The 16,299-nt window shown below is 35.2% G+C and overlaps 2 protein-coding genes, 1 long non-coding RNA gene and 1 pseudogene across 11 annotated transcripts; 1 reads left to right on the plus strand and 3 right to left on the minus strand.

The window, feature by feature from the left end:
* The first annotated feature begins 1,617 nt into the window (after positions 1–1,617).
* LOC149491935 (uncharacterized) lies at positions 1,618–4,902 on the plus strand (annotated as a pseudogene). The gene is made up of 3 exons (XR_016319218.1): positions 1,618–1,812; positions 2,199–2,295; positions 3,969–4,902. The product of XR_016319218.1 is annotated as an uncharacterized LOC149491935 (transcript).
* A 592-nt stretch (positions 4,903–5,494) lies between these two features.
* On the minus strand, positions 5,495–6,074 carry LOC149491936 (uncharacterized). Its single transcript, XR_016319219.1, has 2 exons — positions 5,968–6,074; positions 5,495–5,708 (listed from the first exon to the last, which is right to left on the minus strand). It is a non-coding gene; the product is annotated as an uncharacterized LOC149491936 (long non-coding RNA).
* A 181-nt stretch (positions 6,075–6,255) lies between these two features.
* On the minus strand, positions 6,256–7,733 carry LOC149491937 (protein disulfide-isomerase like 2-1-like; the record flags this gene model as incomplete). The annotated part of the gene is made up of 6 exons (XM_089716951.1): positions 6,256–6,380; positions 6,458–6,614; positions 6,714–6,805; positions 6,898–6,925; positions 7,071–7,188; positions 7,661–7,733. Coding segments are annotated over 6 exons (576 nt in total), but the record flags the coding sequence as incomplete, so codon positions are not given.
* A 1,293-nt stretch (positions 7,734–9,026) lies between these two features.
* Positions 9,027–15,472, minus strand: LOC105642599 (uncharacterized). Of its 8 annotated transcripts, none has more exons than XM_089716952.1 (5): positions 11,966–15,136; positions 11,279–11,402; positions 11,099–11,164; positions 10,360–10,427; positions 9,027–9,391 (listed from the first exon to the last, which is right to left on the minus strand). In XM_089716952.1, the coding sequence occupies exon 1, from the start codon at positions 14,614–14,616 to the stop codon at positions 12,136–12,138; it is 2,481 nt and encodes an 826-aa protein (XP_089573078.1). In that variant the 5' UTR covers positions 14,617–15,136; the 3' UTR covers positions 9,027–9,391; positions 10,360–10,427; positions 11,099–11,164; positions 11,279–11,402; positions 11,966–12,135. The 8 variants fall into 8 exon arrangements, 7 of the variants coding, with proteins under 7 accessions (XP_089573078.1, XP_012082865.1, XP_037496270.1 ...); XM_012227475.4 differs by lacking the exon at positions 9,027–9,391 and adding an exon at positions 9,710–10,100; XR_001047297.4 differs by lacking the exons at positions 9,027–9,391; positions 11,966–15,136 and adding an exon at positions 15,193–15,472 and having other exon boundaries at positions 10,179–10,427.
* Positions 15,473–16,299: the final 827 nt, after the last annotated feature.

Here is a 16,299-nt window from a genome sequence, read left to right on the forward strand (position 1 = left end):
ATAAGAAGAAAAGAACAGGAATAAGAATAGAATAACAACAACAACAATAATAATAATAATAATACTAATAATAATAATAATAAGAACAGAGTAAAAATAAATAAATAATAATAATAATAATAACAATCACAATAATAATAATAATAATAATGTTAATAATATAGTAATAATAACAACAACAATAATACAAATAAGATAATAATAATAGGAACAGTAATAATAATATAATAATAATAATAATAATAAAATAATAATAATAATAATAATAATAATAATAATAATAATATAATAATAATAATAATAATACCATAAAAAATTCTATGCAACTCTATATACAAAATCAACCATAAATAAATACAATAAAAACAAATAAAATCGAAAAAAAAATTGGAAAAATTAATCGCAAAAAAAACTAACCTCAGATTTTCGCAACAGGCTGACCGGAGTGCAAAGCGAGCGGGGGCCCTGCGTCAGGCGGGCTTGGAACGGTGTCAGGAGGGGCCGGAGTGGCGCTGCGGACGGAGGAGAGGAAGAGAAAGGAGAAGAGAGAAAGAAGAAGAAAGAAAGAAAAAGAGAGGGCCCGACGCTTAAAGCCCTAAATTTTGCGACCGACATATCTCGGTCGCAAATGTTATAACTATCAGTCGCAATTTTTAATGAGCCGACGTCGTTTGACTAGGCTCAAAATTTGCGACCGATTTGCGACTAACTATATCGGTCGCAAAAAATCGGTCGCAAGTAGTCTCCAATCGGTCTCAGAACTTTGGCCCATTTTTTACGCGCGAAGTTTTGCGACAGAAGAACATTTAGTCGCAAATCGGTCGCAAAATCGGTCGCAAATCCGTAGACAGAGGTCGCAAATCATTAAACCATTCTCGCGGGAATTTTCAGCGCCAAATTTGCGACCGGTGGCTTATAAGTCGCAAACGGTCTCAAAATTGCGACCGAATTAAGTCGGTCGCAAAAAATCGGTCGCAATTTTGCATTTTTTTTGTAGTGGATGACAAAATAACTCAGCAGCCTTCAAAATTGCCAATAATTCAGCTTCATTAGAGTCTAAAATTCCCACCCATCGATGAAAACAAAACCACGCTAAGAAAACTTCTCAAAACCCTACCAATACCAGCCGGACCACGTTTTCCTCTTACAGCCCCATCAACATTAAATAGCTTATTACCTTTAACATTAGATAAATAATTATAACGATTTAATATTAAATTACTTGAGTTTGAATGGAATTCTAATTATATTAGAAAAAGAAAAATAAAATAAAAATTATAATTTAATTACAGTAATTAAATTTTGTATAAGTTATAGGACGGAAGGGGAAATATAGTAATAAATAACCCTCTTTAGACACGTGTCAACAACTGCTGATGTATTTCTTTCTTTTTCTTTTTTTTTTTGGTACATAATATCTGCTTGCTTGTGCATTTATCCTTCAGTTAAGAGACAAACAGGGGGTCTGAGTTCCAAAGTGATACTTCTGTCACGAACTTACAATCTGGTGACTGTTGAACAAAACTCCTGGCGTTTTGGCTTTTTTCGCGGTATCCAACGCGACAAGAACACAAAATTTCCTTGTCTTAATTATATATAGATTGTGATTACTTTTTGGTGTTAGCAACAAGATGAAATTATTGAATTTGATTTGCTTTTTAATCAAATAAGGAAAAAAAAAAAAGTAAAATGGGCTCGGATTCGAACTCAACACCGCCATCAACGGCGTCGCCAAATGGGAAGCGAAGTAGAGATCCCGAAGACGAGGTCTATCTCGACAATCTACATTCTCACAAGCGCTATCTAAGTGAGGTTTGTCCTTTATCTTTATCAGTCTCTTTTTTAGTTTAAGATTATATAATTTTCAATTCTTACTGATTTCTTCTAATTTTGTGAGCTTTACTTTCATTTCTGAATTTTTTGTTCATGGGCAATATTGTTCTGGAGATTTGAACTAGGTTTTCTTAAAATGCTTTTACTTTGTTTGTTGAACTTTACTTTGTTTTTCACTCTCGGTGAAGTTTTTTTCCCCTTGTTATGATTTGGAATTTTGTTGTCTGTTTTGATTTTTTTATCAATTAAGTAGGAATAAAATGTTTCTTTATTCAATTAATTAAGAGATTTTACTATCAAGTTTATATTGCATAGATATTTGCATTTTGATCCTTTTTTTGTCTAAATTTTGTTGTTTTCTGCAGATAATGGCATCTAGCTTGAATGGATTAACTGTTGGAGACCCACTTTCTGAAAATCTTATGGAATCTCGGCAAGGTCTGAAGGCATGTTTTATGCCAGGTGAATTCTTGGTTTCACTTGAAAAAAACGTCATCTGGGAGATTGAAACCTTCTGCAGCATTTCTCCTATATTAAGAGTTTATCTATTAATTAGTGAATCACGCAATGCACTTTCAATTCATGAAAATTTCTCATAATTTCTGGAAATGCTAATGTTTGGAGGGATCAGTGACAGTGGAATGCAAATGGTAATTTGCAGTGCTATAGCTTAATTTCTGGAGTACTGTTATATTACTACTCATCAGGTGATATAGCACTCATGGATTGTTTGTACTCCTTCAATGGCCAATCAACACAAGGCTGTAACTTTGTTTATCCGGTTATAACAGACTAATAGCTGCTTTGTATTCTTTCTGCAGTGAAAGGGGAATCTGATTTTAATCACATTTGAGGATTGGGAATCTGATTTTAATCACATTTGAGGATGCCAATTTACTCATTTGGGTTTTGTTCTAATCTATATCTGATAACTATGATATATTGGATCGTTAGTTAGTTAAGCGTTTAACATAATCACCACATAGTTCTTAAGATAATCTCTGCTGTGAATCACTAGAAATATAGAAATTTTCTGTTCATTTGTTCTCCATTCTTGTAAAGGTGAGAAAACAAATTTGATCCTCAAGAAGTGCACTTACTAGGAGGGCTAACACCTCTTGGTTCGTGTTTATATATATATATATATATATATATTGCAGCCCTAAAAATGACACAAAAGCTTCAAATGGTTTTAGATTGTTTAACAGTAGGTGTTGCCTTTTAGGCTAGGGTATCTAGTACCAGCAGGAAAGCTTCCCATACTTGATGCATCATGTTGTTGTGCACCGCAGGCAAACAATTTGTGGGAACAATTGCTCATACATGCACTTCTGGAACTCTATTATTGCACCTGCATTTACTTTTCATCATTGTTGCCTTTAGGAAGTATAAGGAGTAAGCCTTAGCAGCTTATTTTTCTTGTTTTGGAACCTCATTAACTCAGGCCCATAGACATTCATGTACTTCTATATGTCATCCTATGTGCAGTATGAAATATAATTTGCTAATAAGGTCTGCTTATCTAGGTAATGTGATTCATGAACGGCATAATATTTGAAAAACATTTGCTAAATTCCTGCTTTGTTCTGTAATTGTTGCCCTCAGTATATCGCTTCATGCTGGTTCCTAGCCTTTGCCAAAATTTCATTTGAATGAATGTGACTACTATGGAATTGTTTTGGCTTTAGAACTGATACGATAATGATGGCTTATCATGATATTAACTTCACTTGTTATACAAGAGTTCTTTCCTGTGATTTTTCCAGAACCCATTTTTTGGCAGCTCTTCAGTGGGAAAATTATTGTGGTATGAACTATTTTTAGGAAATATGTGAAGTTATAGAAAGTGTCATTTGAAACTCTATTAATCTGAAAAAATTATATCATGTTGCAAAGTCTCCTTTCTTTTTTTGTAGTGTGCTATACATGGGTGCAGTTTTCTGTCATAGTTTTGTCGTCGATTGCAAACACTACGCATAATTCTTTATGTAGAAATGCTTGTTCTATAATTTTTGTGGCATTATATTGTATTAAAAACATTGGTAAATAGTTCATTGTCATTTTAGTTATTGGAAAGCTCACGTTTTTGTTTGATCCCTCACACTCGTTATGTTTCCTTAAATTTTACATTTCAGGGACGAAATGTCCTTGCAGTTCACCAATGTCAGAAGACTCTGAAGATTCTAGGTTTTGCGAGACCCCCACAATATTTGCTCATCCCAGCCTGATAGTCTGCCCACAAGTCCAGTCTCTCCTATAGGTACCAAAGACCATTTGGTGGATTATCTTGTGCTCCTTCTACCAGCTCATATCCAGCACATGGCTGCACTGTCAATAGCGTCACTTGCTCACAACCTCGCCAACGAGGTTCAGATTCTGAGGGTCGGTTCCCATCATCACCTAGTGATATTTGCCACTCAGCTGACTTGAGGAGGGCTGCACTCTTGCGATCTGTGCAGATGAGGACACAACCTCTTGGATCATCATCATTTGAATTGCCTTTGGTTCAGGGCAGGAGCCTGTATCTAATATGGAAGCTGAAGAGCGACCATGCTCATATAGAAGTCCTTGGTTGATGACAGAGATTATCAGATTGATGACTGTTCTTCGATGAGTGCATCAGAACCTGAATTTAATGGTGGAAAATCAGCAGAGTGTTGAATATGAATATAAAAGGGGATGAAACTGGGAGTTAAACACACATTGGATCCACCTATCATACTTGCTGACCACATCTTGTAAGACTTTGCTTTTGCCATCCGTAACAGATTTTTTTTGTCCATTGAATTCACCCATATTTGTGAGTTTTGTATAAGGTCATTGTCTTTACTGCATGGAGAGAATGCTTGTGCGTTGCATACCTAGACGGTTTCATTGACCCAAAAAGGTTATCCGGATCTTACCATACACTGTAGCTTGCTAGTTGGTCAATCTTGTGATGTTGATGAGCTCCGACTAAGTTTAGGTTAGCGAAGTTGTAATTGTAAATAAGCAATGTATACTGTTCAGTGTTATTCTTTTTGTCATACCCAAGCATATGCAAACAGTAGATTCAGCAGTTGTGTTTTACCTTCTTGTTGTTTCTGTTCGATCCTTTTTCCCGTCTTTGTAATAGAATAGATTCTAGGTGCCCGTGGAAGATTCTGTTTGCCATTGTGTTTTTAGGGGAATGAGCACCAATTTGTTTTATCCGGTGTCTACTATGGCTTTTGTTGTTTCACTTTCTACCTATCAGTGAGAATGTGTTAATGGAAGTTCGTTGCATGAAATTTCATTATCACCACAACTTTGTCTACCACGGTTTTTGCCGTTCTAGTTTCTGCCTCATCAATGCGAATGTCAATGGAAGTTATTACAGGACGAACTGAAAATACAAATGCAATGATCATTTACTTTTAATGTGTTATTAATCAGAACAGTAATTTCATTGACCATGTTCTTATCTCGATTCTATAATCATCATATGCACTAGCAACATTTTATCTGTCGGCACAAAGAAATACGCACCAAAAAAGTAAGCAGCAAGCAGAGAGTCGATTGGACAGTAATACGAAGGGCCGGGTTAGGAAAAGGCTCGTGAAATATCGTGGAGTTTATCTCGAAAATCGAATATCTGGTCATTTTGTTAAAAAAGTACAGTGCACAGATTAAATAAGGCATATAAAATAAATGCACTAGCTAGTTGAGGTTCTCAAAATGCTGTTTACTGTGTGAAGAAGCCTTGCTACAAGAATTTCGAAGTAAATGATGGACGATCGAAGAGAGGCTATTGGGGGAACCAAACCCCAGAAAACTGGAAGATCATAAGATCAAGCAAATGTCGCCAAGATATTCTTCTTGAGGGTGAGCTCATCCGCCTTTGCTGGGCTGATTGACTGCACAATTAATCAAGCAAATCAAAAAGGGCAAAGCAATCAATCAGCAAAATTATACATATTCAATACATATTGTTCAGTCCATGATAATAATAAAAAAAAACACTATATATTGGATAGAATTCATCAAAAAGTATTGTACAACTATTTCTGAGCTCGATTGGAGAATTTTTGCCTCAATGTTGATATCTCAAAATGCTAGAAGGATAATATTTAAACCAATACAACTCAACTGAGAAATTAGTCCTAATAATGTTACCTTTTCAAGTATGCGGTGCAGCCGCTCAATTTCCTTCTTGGCATAATCAGAACCTTTAGCCATACAGCTCTTAGCAACTTTCAAGTAAATCTTTCCATGCCAAAAGAAACAGGGGAATATGGTCATACACTAGGTTAATAAGATATTTGATATGAAAGGTTGAGCGCTCGATCTACTAGTTTTTAACAATAGTTTAACAAAATTTTTAGACATCATAAGATAAGCAGTGAGGAAGCCACATAGTTCAATACAAAGCTTGAACAGAACAGCCCACACCATTAGTTACTACCTTGCACTGGAACCCTCTAATTCTCAACTTCCTCTTCTATTCGGGAAAACACTGGTTTCTTTTCATCATTACCAGCTGCTACAAACTCTTTCACCAAAGCATCCAATGATTCAACTATGCCAGCCTGTCATTAGAAACTTAAATAATTTAAGCAAACAAAAAGAAAAAGTTGAACTTCCAGTGTCTAATGCAATAACTAACCTTTGAGGTAAGTTGTCCTTTTCCATCGCGACTGGTTCCACTCTTTTCATTAATGAAACTGACAAAGTCTTCTAAGTCTCTCCCAGCCTCATAGTCTTCCCCAGCTTTGTTGCCTTTTGGAAAGAATTTCAGTGTTGGGTACCCACTTACTCCATACCTGCACATAATATATAGACAATTAACACTGTTCCAATGAACAATTGATGTTGATAACCCTAGCATTAGATACATTAGATCATAAACTACGTGTCCCTACTTTTCAGCTATATCCCTATATTTGTCAGCATCTAGATTGGCAATAACTACATCTTCCTCCAATTTAAATGCTGTGGCCACCTTTTCATATGTCTGCCAATACAAAACAAGATTTCAGGTCATGCTTGTGTAAGATATCAACAAAAATATGATACGAGTATGTGGATGGGGGATGTATCACGTACGGGAGCAAGACTCTTGCAATGGCCACACCTGGAAGAAGCAAAGTTCAAAAATCAATCAACAAAAGACACCACCAAATTAAGATGACATGAGAATTGAGAAATAATTAGAAGCTACTAAAAGCCATGTATTTCACTTATCCGAGTTGTCAATATAAAAGGCCAGACATGCTTACCATGGTGCATAAAACTCCACCAATACATCCTTGGTTTCATCCAAGACAACCTCATCAAAATTATCAGCTGTCAGCACCACAACATTGGATGGGACTGCAGCTATCTTCACATTGGTCCCTGTAAAGAGTATATATGATCTGATCAGGCACTTATAATTTATTTTTTCTTCCAGTATACAAGTATTTTAAGCAGATAGCCTTAAACTGCAATACAATAATGGTGAAGCATGAAATTGGAAGATATCCACCAGTTTTTCTAGATATAATCAGCTTAGAGGGAACAGAGAATAGCCCCTGGGAAGCACATTATCTGAAGAAATTCTGGCCAAGCATCACAATACCATTGAATGAAGGGGATTTCATGCAATTAAGAAACAAAAGAAGAACCTGAAAAAGATGAAGAACAAGAAGCCATAGAAGGCTCACTCCTCCAACTCAACTCTCTGCACTCTTACAGAAAGAGGGATTTAATTGCATAACATCTAAGTTATCTAGACAACAAATGCTCCAGTGATCACAATAACAAATAAACAAGTCCACAAAATATAAATTTCTCTTATTAACTTATTTTGAAAAGCAAAGATCATTACCTCCTTCATTATTCACAAACTCAGCAAGTGATTCTGCAGTACGTGGCCCTTCATACCTATCAATACCATAGAATCATGTTTATCACTTTTCATATAGTCAATATAACTAAAAGAAAGACAAATAATTGAAGCATCCCCATATTCTTTCTGCTATTATGTAGTTTAGTTATTCTCATTTTTGGGCTCCAGAGATCCTTTAGGAAACCATTGATTGTTGGGTATCCAGACACCCCATATTACTGCATAGGCTCTTGTCTCATCACAGTCCACCTACATGCATCAAGATTGTGCCAAATTAGCAGATAATAACGTGCCAAATTAGTAAATATGATAACAATGTTTGCATATAGCACTTATAAAGGGAATAGTACATTTACACAACACAAGATAAAAACAATCAGTAAGTATCAATAATAAAGAGCTTACTTCCAATCAAAACAGACTTTGACTTCTTAAAGCTTGATCCAAGTTTCTCATACTCAGGAGCGAGCTTTTTACAATGTCCACACCTGTTACATCGAACGTTGTCCAAATACAGTCCACACTTATCAGGAACTTAGTAGCACATTTAAGAATCCTCATTCTCGCAACAAAGATGTACAAATAAAGATCATTCAAACTCAAATGGCATGGCAAAAATCTCACAAAATGTCCACTTAAAGCCTTGAAACAACTTCCTATAGGTCTTAAAACGCACAAAAAAAAAAAAAAAAAACGTTTTCTCATATATACTACAATCCTAAAGTTGAACATGACCCATTAAAATTGAAAATTGTTTATCTCATAATTTCCCTGAATTACTTAATCTCAAGGCATAAATCAGCTTAGACAGCTCAGGAAACGATCTCATAATTCCATTTCTATTAGTATCCCTTCATGAAATGATGATATCAAATGCATACGGGCTCATAACTAAAAGTAAAATCAAATACAAACTAGCTAAAGAAGTTTCGCAGTCATTGACTAGCAAGGTTAAACAGATCTATAGATCAATTAACTAAGGTAGCTGATCGGCATGTGAAACCATCAATCTTAACTTGTATTCAACAAGTGAAATCGGCTATGGAAACCAAAATCAGAACAAAGATTTGTAAGAATGAGTGATAAAAATTTTACCAAGGAGCATAGAATTCGAGCGCCTCTGTCTTGACCAACTTCCTTCTCGAAGTTATCTTCTGTGAGCACAAGGACGTCGTCTGCTAGAGCTGATACGGCAAACAAGGCTAAGGTCCCCAAAGCTAACCAGATCTGCGTGTACTTCTCCATTACTTTCTTTTCCTCTTCTTTCCACACTCTGTTTCTCTCTTTTCTTTCTCCGCTAAAAAAATCAAAAGTCGAATTTCTAGACGAGAGATGAGACAAGTTACGGTGAGGACGCCTCTATTATTTACTATGGGCTCTACCGTCGATGTGTCTACGCGGCGTAATCTGATTTGTCAGAATTCGTAATTTTTGGTGTGCTTTTGCGCGTGGAGGTCAGTGGTCTTCCGTGTCGTTGCTGAGTGACGTTTTTATGATGATGTGGCTATCGGTGAGAGTCCACGTCCCTCAATGCTTTTTTATTTAAAAAAATATCTTAAATTTGTTTTTTTGGGTCGGATCAAACGATGACTACTGGGCCACTAAAACTGGACAATTCGAACTTGAGTTGTTATGATTACGAATCATATTAGTTTCTGCAACAGCTTTTAAAGGTAGTTGTTCTTCACACCATTGGTTGGGCGTTACTTCCTGAAATTAACAGCTATTAAATCAATATATGGCGGTGTTGAAACTGGACTACTCCTCTAAGCAGTACGCAATTTAATTAATCACGTGTTAAAAATTAATTAATTTATTTATTAAATAATAAATTTGGTATAAGAATAAAATGAATCAAGCTATTCTCTTCAAAAAAAAAAAAAAAAAAGAATCAAGCTATACTTAAATTTCTCGACTCTCTTATATAAATTTAACTTATTTTAAATCAAGATGAAACTCGAATAATTTGAATAATGGGTTGAATGAAGTTTGAATATTATGATTTTCAATTCAAATGCTTCACGAATATAATCAAAATATTTAAATATCATATAATTATAAATAATATTTTACATTTCACATATAATCTATAAACTAGGTTTTCGGCATCTCAATCAAGGAAATTGAATATCACCGTTCAGAACTGAAAACTGCTACCTGACAATTTCCCAATAGAGAGAAACACAAAAAGCAACTTTGCCCCATTTACTGGTTTACAGTTTCTGAAAATCTGCTTCTTAAAACAAACTGCAACAACTGGATGTTGATTCTTCAATTTATTACTTTAAACAACACATTCCATTAGCTTCCATTTCATTTACGATGTTTTTTCCATGTTATTTGAAGTAGCCTGTCATTTCTCAAAGGACTCGTAATTCATTTAACACGAAGAGCAGGACAGTTACTGTTTTCAAGATTCCTGAAATGAGATGACCATGACATCCGAAGGATTGAGCCAGGCCCAGCCATAAAATTGTTTTTACAAATATCTTCAAAATATTCAATAAAATTGAAAGGAATTGTATAAATCAATGTTTCTACAAAATTCAACTCAATTGTCGTTTACAAACCCATAACTGTTTATTTGGGATCATCTCCCAGCAACAAATATTAGATTTGATGCAACAAGATACCAACAAGGAAAGATAATTTAACTTGAAGGGAATGATGCTACTTACAAAGAAGTGTAGTCAAATTCCAATTGACAAATGGAGATCCATATTAAGGGCGCTCCTTGAGAGATCCCCTAGAATTAAAAACAAAATAAATCAACTAATGTAGCAATATGGATTAAGTAACCAGTAAATGAAAAGTATTTATGAAAAATTCTCATAGTTTGGCAAGTAATGAATTAAATAAAAAAATAAAAAAATAAAAAAGAAAGAAAGAAAACAAACACCCATCATAGTAGTAGAGGGTGGAATGTGAAGCACCAAAAACCAAAATTAAAAAAACAAAAATGCTGTAAATCTAGACCATAAAGTGTTCAGAAAACAAACTCAAGAAATGAACTGCAAACACCAGATAAGCGAATAGACAGTAAACTAAGAAAATATTGCTAAGACATCATCTCCAAATTGATCTCTGTTTTCCACCATAACGAAATTTTTTTCAACAAAATAATAGGCTATAATAATTGGACTTATCTCTAAATTTTAGTGGTACAAGAATCTTCTTTTTCAGTGATTGTGCTAAAGCAAGTAAAAGTGATAGATATGGAAATTAAGCCACCTCAGAAACCAGAACAATCTCATAACCTGACATTCCACACCACAGAAAAGGCAATCTCCTATGTGCTAGGTGGCACTCCCTAGAATACCATATTATTTTTTTCACCCAATTTCAATACCACAAATACACCCTTCCCCCCAAAAAAAGACCAAAGATGGAGAAGAAAGAGGAGTTCTATAAACCTACTTGGAAGCATAGCATTGAAGATGTGATATTAGCATTATCAATATTCCTCAAATGTCTTCTTCACTCCTGGAAAAAGAGTAAAAATATAAGTAAAGAAAAGGGCAGCGTGTTGTCTGGATCAGCTAATTTATTTTCTGTAAATCATAGAAATACTATCATTTTTCATGTATCCTCACTAACCATTAATTGAGTGATCATTGATCATCAAGAATGAAGATACAAAAGCATCTTTGTGGTTATCTTGGAGACCATAACTTGCACCAGGAAAGTAAAGAGGCTGTTTCAACCAATACGCACAGCAACCCTACACCATGCCATGCAATTTGAATCATTTATGTGGGGCTAGCATTTGATGCTTATGTCATAAAGTTATCTGGATATGAAATATACTTAGTAAAATTAGAATGGATGTTAACTGGTTTCATGACGTGCAACGTCAGCAAATAGCCATCTAGTTATAATGGAATAAATGTTTTGTAATGCGAAGCGATAGACTGCAAAGACCTTTACATAGTGATGGTCCACTAAATCATAGTCCTAGGAGCATTTATCTTTAATATCAATCCTGCATTTGATTTCAAATTATATAGTGAAATACAAAAGTAAAATGTAGAAATACGTATCTCAAAATGTCAGAATGCTCAAACTTGAATGCAGAGAAACACAGATTGCACAGGATTGGATATTGATAGTCTTATCATGGATCTCTACACATTTTAAGGAAGGAGTTTAAGTTCTATAAACATATTCTGGCAGTGAAATGTCTATGAAGTGGTTTCACTTGAAACCATAGGCAATACAAATGAAGAAATTTTTGAATGAAGGAGAAAAACATACAGATATTGGACTTACAGACAGATTTTTCACCTGGATTTAATGGACTTAGTTACCCCACAAGTATCTACAGAAGAAAACAATGGCGTTTAATCTCCATCAAAATATTTGCAGACTGCCAAATGCACGCACGATGGATGCAACCTGTACTTCTGATATCTGTTTTGGTAATTCACAAGTTTTAGGTTCTATACCAGCCACCATTATTTAAAGTCCTTCTGAAACTGCACCTTCCTGGCTTTTAAAATACCACGCTCTAAAATAGACATCGTACAAGCATCAGGAAAAATCCCTTTCTCAGACATTTGATTAAGCAAGTTGTCAGCCCTATCCACATCTCCCCTACTAAAACAACCAGATAGAAGAGCCGTGTATGTTACTGTATCAGGTTGTAGTCCTTCATCTATCATTTGATCAAATAGGCATATGGCATCCTCAAGGTTATTTGCCTTGCAACGTCCATCAATCAAAACTGTATAACAAACAGTATCCAGCTTGATCCCCATATTCTTCATTTGTGTCAAAACAATTGAAGCATCAAATGCATTTTCATTGCCTTCCTTTTGACTTTCTGAGGAACCTACCATCCTTATATGTGCTTTTTGGTGAGCATCAAGCAAAACTGTGAAAGTAACTAAATCAGGTTTAATTCCTCTTTTTCTCATATCACGGAAAAGATCATGGGCTTCCTGTAAGCAATTCATCCTGCAGTAACTATTTATCATTATTGTGTAGGTAATGATATCAGGGATCAACCCTCTCCTGGATAAAATGTCATAAACTGATTGTGCCTTTCTCACATCTCCAGCCTGACATAAAGCAGCAATTATTTTACCAAACATGACATTGCTGGGTTCCTGTTTGAGAGCCAACATTGTTTCTAGCAACATAAGGATTTTGACATTATCCCCTTCCTCACACAGGTTTTTTAGAAGATTATAGCAGCAACTTCTCTTAACTAAATTTCCCTGTCTTGAAAGTTTAAAGAAAAGTTCAAAAGCCTCAGTAGTATGGTTAGCCTTACAGAATCCATTTATCATAGCAGCATAAGTATCTAAATTTTTATCCTCTATGCTATTGAAAAATTCTTCAGCTTCTTTCACTTTGCCTCCAATACACAAACTTTCAACTATAACATTGTGCATAACAGCATTAGGTTTCAGATTCTGTGTCTCCATAAAATCCAAAAGGTAAAATGCCTGAATTGCATGGCCTTGTCTACAAAATCCACTAGCAAGTACAGTGTAAGTGACAATATCTGGCTCAATACCCATTTCTCTCATTTCTTCAAATACCCTAAAAGCATCATCCAAATTTCCTTGGCAACAATAACCGTTAATTAGAGTTGTATAATGCATAATATCCATATCCATTTGCTGGCCCTTCATTTCATCTAGCAATGCTACAGCTTTTTCTAGTTTCCCAAGTTTGCACAAAGCATCAACTACAATGTTGTACGAAACCTCATCTATAAATATGCCTAAGTCCTTAAATTGATTAAATTGATCCACCACTTCAAGATGCATGCCCATTTCAGACAAGGAGTGAAGAATTGATCCAATAACCTCACAATTTATTTTGATATTCTTAGATATCATGTCATCGAGGATAGCATATGCTTTTAGCAAATTCCTATCTTTACAAAACCCACGAATCAGTTCACTGTAGGAATGCATATCAGGAACCACACCTTCTTTTTCCATTTCAAGCAAGACACTTTCAGCTTTGTCCAATTTCATCTCATTGCAAAACCCACGAATTGCAACAGTATAAGCATACTCATCTATAGGGACGTTAGCTGCTTTCCATGCTTTAAGCACCTGATAGCCCAATTCGGATTTCTGATTCACACAAAGTCCTTCTATATAAGCCGTATAAGCTAAAGCATTGGAAGTCGCACCATGCTGCTCCATATCCTTAAGTACATACATAGCCTCTTCCAAACTACCCTTCATACAAAGAGCCCTTATTACAATAGCATAGGTATAATCATTAGGGCTCAAACCCAACCTCTTCAACTGTTGAAAAATGGCAAGTGCCATATCGAATTTCCTATTCTCAATCAGTCTATTCATAAGGAAATTACAGGTAAATATTCTAGGCACGAATCCACGCCTTCCCGTCTGAAACAATGCATCAGTAGCCTCATCAAACATACCAGCACTAACATATGACTTAACCACCGCATCATATACTTTAAATAGAAACAAAGAGTGTTGCTTAGCATCATCAGCACCGCTATTGCAAAGCGTATCAAGCAAGCATGAAATATCAAAAGAACTGTCACTGTCATTGCTAGAAAACAAAATAAGATCCAGGAAAATTAAATGGAGGTTCTTTTGAAGACCTCCATCACAAAGAATTCTAATAATGGCAGCATAAGTAGAGACATCATGTTTAAAGCCTAAGTCTTTCAATTGGCAAAAGAAAGAGAACGCTTGATGAGGTAGTTTTTTAAGGCTATATAAGATATCAGCAACCTGAAAAGCATCTAATTGTAGTAGCTGTTGTTGCTGCCATTTTGGTTCAGTGACGCCATCGTTAGTGGTGGTGGTGGCGGCGGTCAAGTGGGCAAGCGTTGACAGGAATTTGCGTTTGAAGTGAAAGACTGCAACGGAGTTGTGCTTAATACTGAGTAGTTTTGTATTGAAATTAGAGAGTAACCTGGTAGATAAAACCCACATGGAAGTTGATATCTTCTCATTTGAAACAGAGATGGAAAACAGAGAGCGGAGGATTCAATTCGAATAAAAGAAGGTGTTTTGTCTAGGGTTTTAAAGGGTGTTTTTAGATATCAGAATAAAAAAGTATAAATGTGGACCCCATAACTTAGCTAACCCAAATTTAGTTCTATCAAAACGACACCGCATAACCAGAGAAATAAAAATTTCCGTGTCCCCTTCTCTTCGGTCTTTACTCTTCTCTGCTCTCGCTCAAAGCCTACTCTCTGCAGCCCGCATCCACAAATATGAAAGCAGTGGCATGCACCCAGAAATATTAATTGAGTGTAATCGCAAAGGGATCTAATTAATTAACAAAGTAGCTATTCTCTAATGCAAGCCCTAAGCATTCTTTATCCATTTTCAAGGCTTTGTATACTGCATCAGCTAATTAGAATCCAGGATTCTATGGTCCAAGAAACTAATCGAATATCTAAGGACACAAACATTCTGAAGAGAAAGAAACAATTCATCAAACAAGAAGAGGAAAATATAAAATGGGTTCCAAAAACAACATATTAGAACAAACAACACACATACCTGATCTTGCTATCCAAAATCATGGCCGCAAAAAGAGCAACTTATGCTTCAAATTCTGTTTTCGTGTTAAATATGGTATCGATTTCTTTGTTGCCAATTGCCGCTGTGAATGTGTTTTTCATCAACCCAAAACTCATTTCTTGCACCTAGACAATGAATCTAAAACATCTACAACTTTTCTTGCTTCTACTATTATTGGCCGGTTACCGCTCCTAGATACTGCAGATTCTTCAATAGACAAAAAAAAAAAAAAATTAATTAGAGAGAAAGAACAAGATTTGATAAAGAAAGAAGGTCCAGGGCAGAGACGGTGAGATCGAGATAGGAGAAGGGGACGGTTAATGTTTGTTTTCCTTTCCTCTATGCGGCGTCGTATGGGAAATTGATTGTGCTTGGGCCAAGTAACCCAAGGTCAATTGTGGAACCTAATTTTTTAAGGGAAAATAATTAACTTATGTCCGAGGCTTGATTAAACTAACTAAGTCATTCAGCACTTTGATAATATTAATTAACGGTTTCCAAGGTGTAACTCTATCAAACCATTTAGTCCTTTCAACTATTTTCTCTAAATTTTTCCCTTAAAACCTTTAAAAAAGACTAAAATATCCTGAAAGTTAACAAGGGTAAATAATTAATTCATCTTTGAAGTTTGACCAAACTAACTATTTTTTCAGTTTAACAATATTAATTAATGATCTCCGAGATTTATCTATGTCAAACTATTGGCTCATTTTTTCCAGATTTTCCATTATAACCTTTAAAAAAAACTAAAATACGCTAATATTTAAGAAGAAAAAGACTAAATTACTCTATGTTACAATTTTCAGTTGTCGTAGGAGGAAAACGAAGAGTCTGGTATAAATTATTTTGTCTAGACAATGATGGTTTTGGAATTTTCTTTTACATATTTTTTTAGCTTGATTTTTTTTAAGATATCAAAATTTTTTGCACTTTTTTCGCATTTGTCGGGTGAATATATATATATATATATATACCTATATATGAGGAAATTAAATCCGAATGAAAACTGCACGGAGCCAAATGGCTCCATATAAATCATCATCTAAGAACTAACGAATCTCTTGGTCCTGTGAATATTTCTAGATG

The sequence above is a fragment of the Jatropha curcas genome, unplaced genomic scaffold, assembly GCF_041381405.1.
Source record: "Jatropha curcas cultivar XTBG-Jc1 unplaced genomic scaffold, XTBG_Jcur_1.0 HiC_scaffold_218_pilon, whole genome shotgun sequence".
NCBI classification, from domain to species: domain Eukaryota; kingdom Viridiplantae; phylum Streptophyta; class Magnoliopsida; order Malpighiales; family Euphorbiaceae; genus Jatropha; species Jatropha curcas.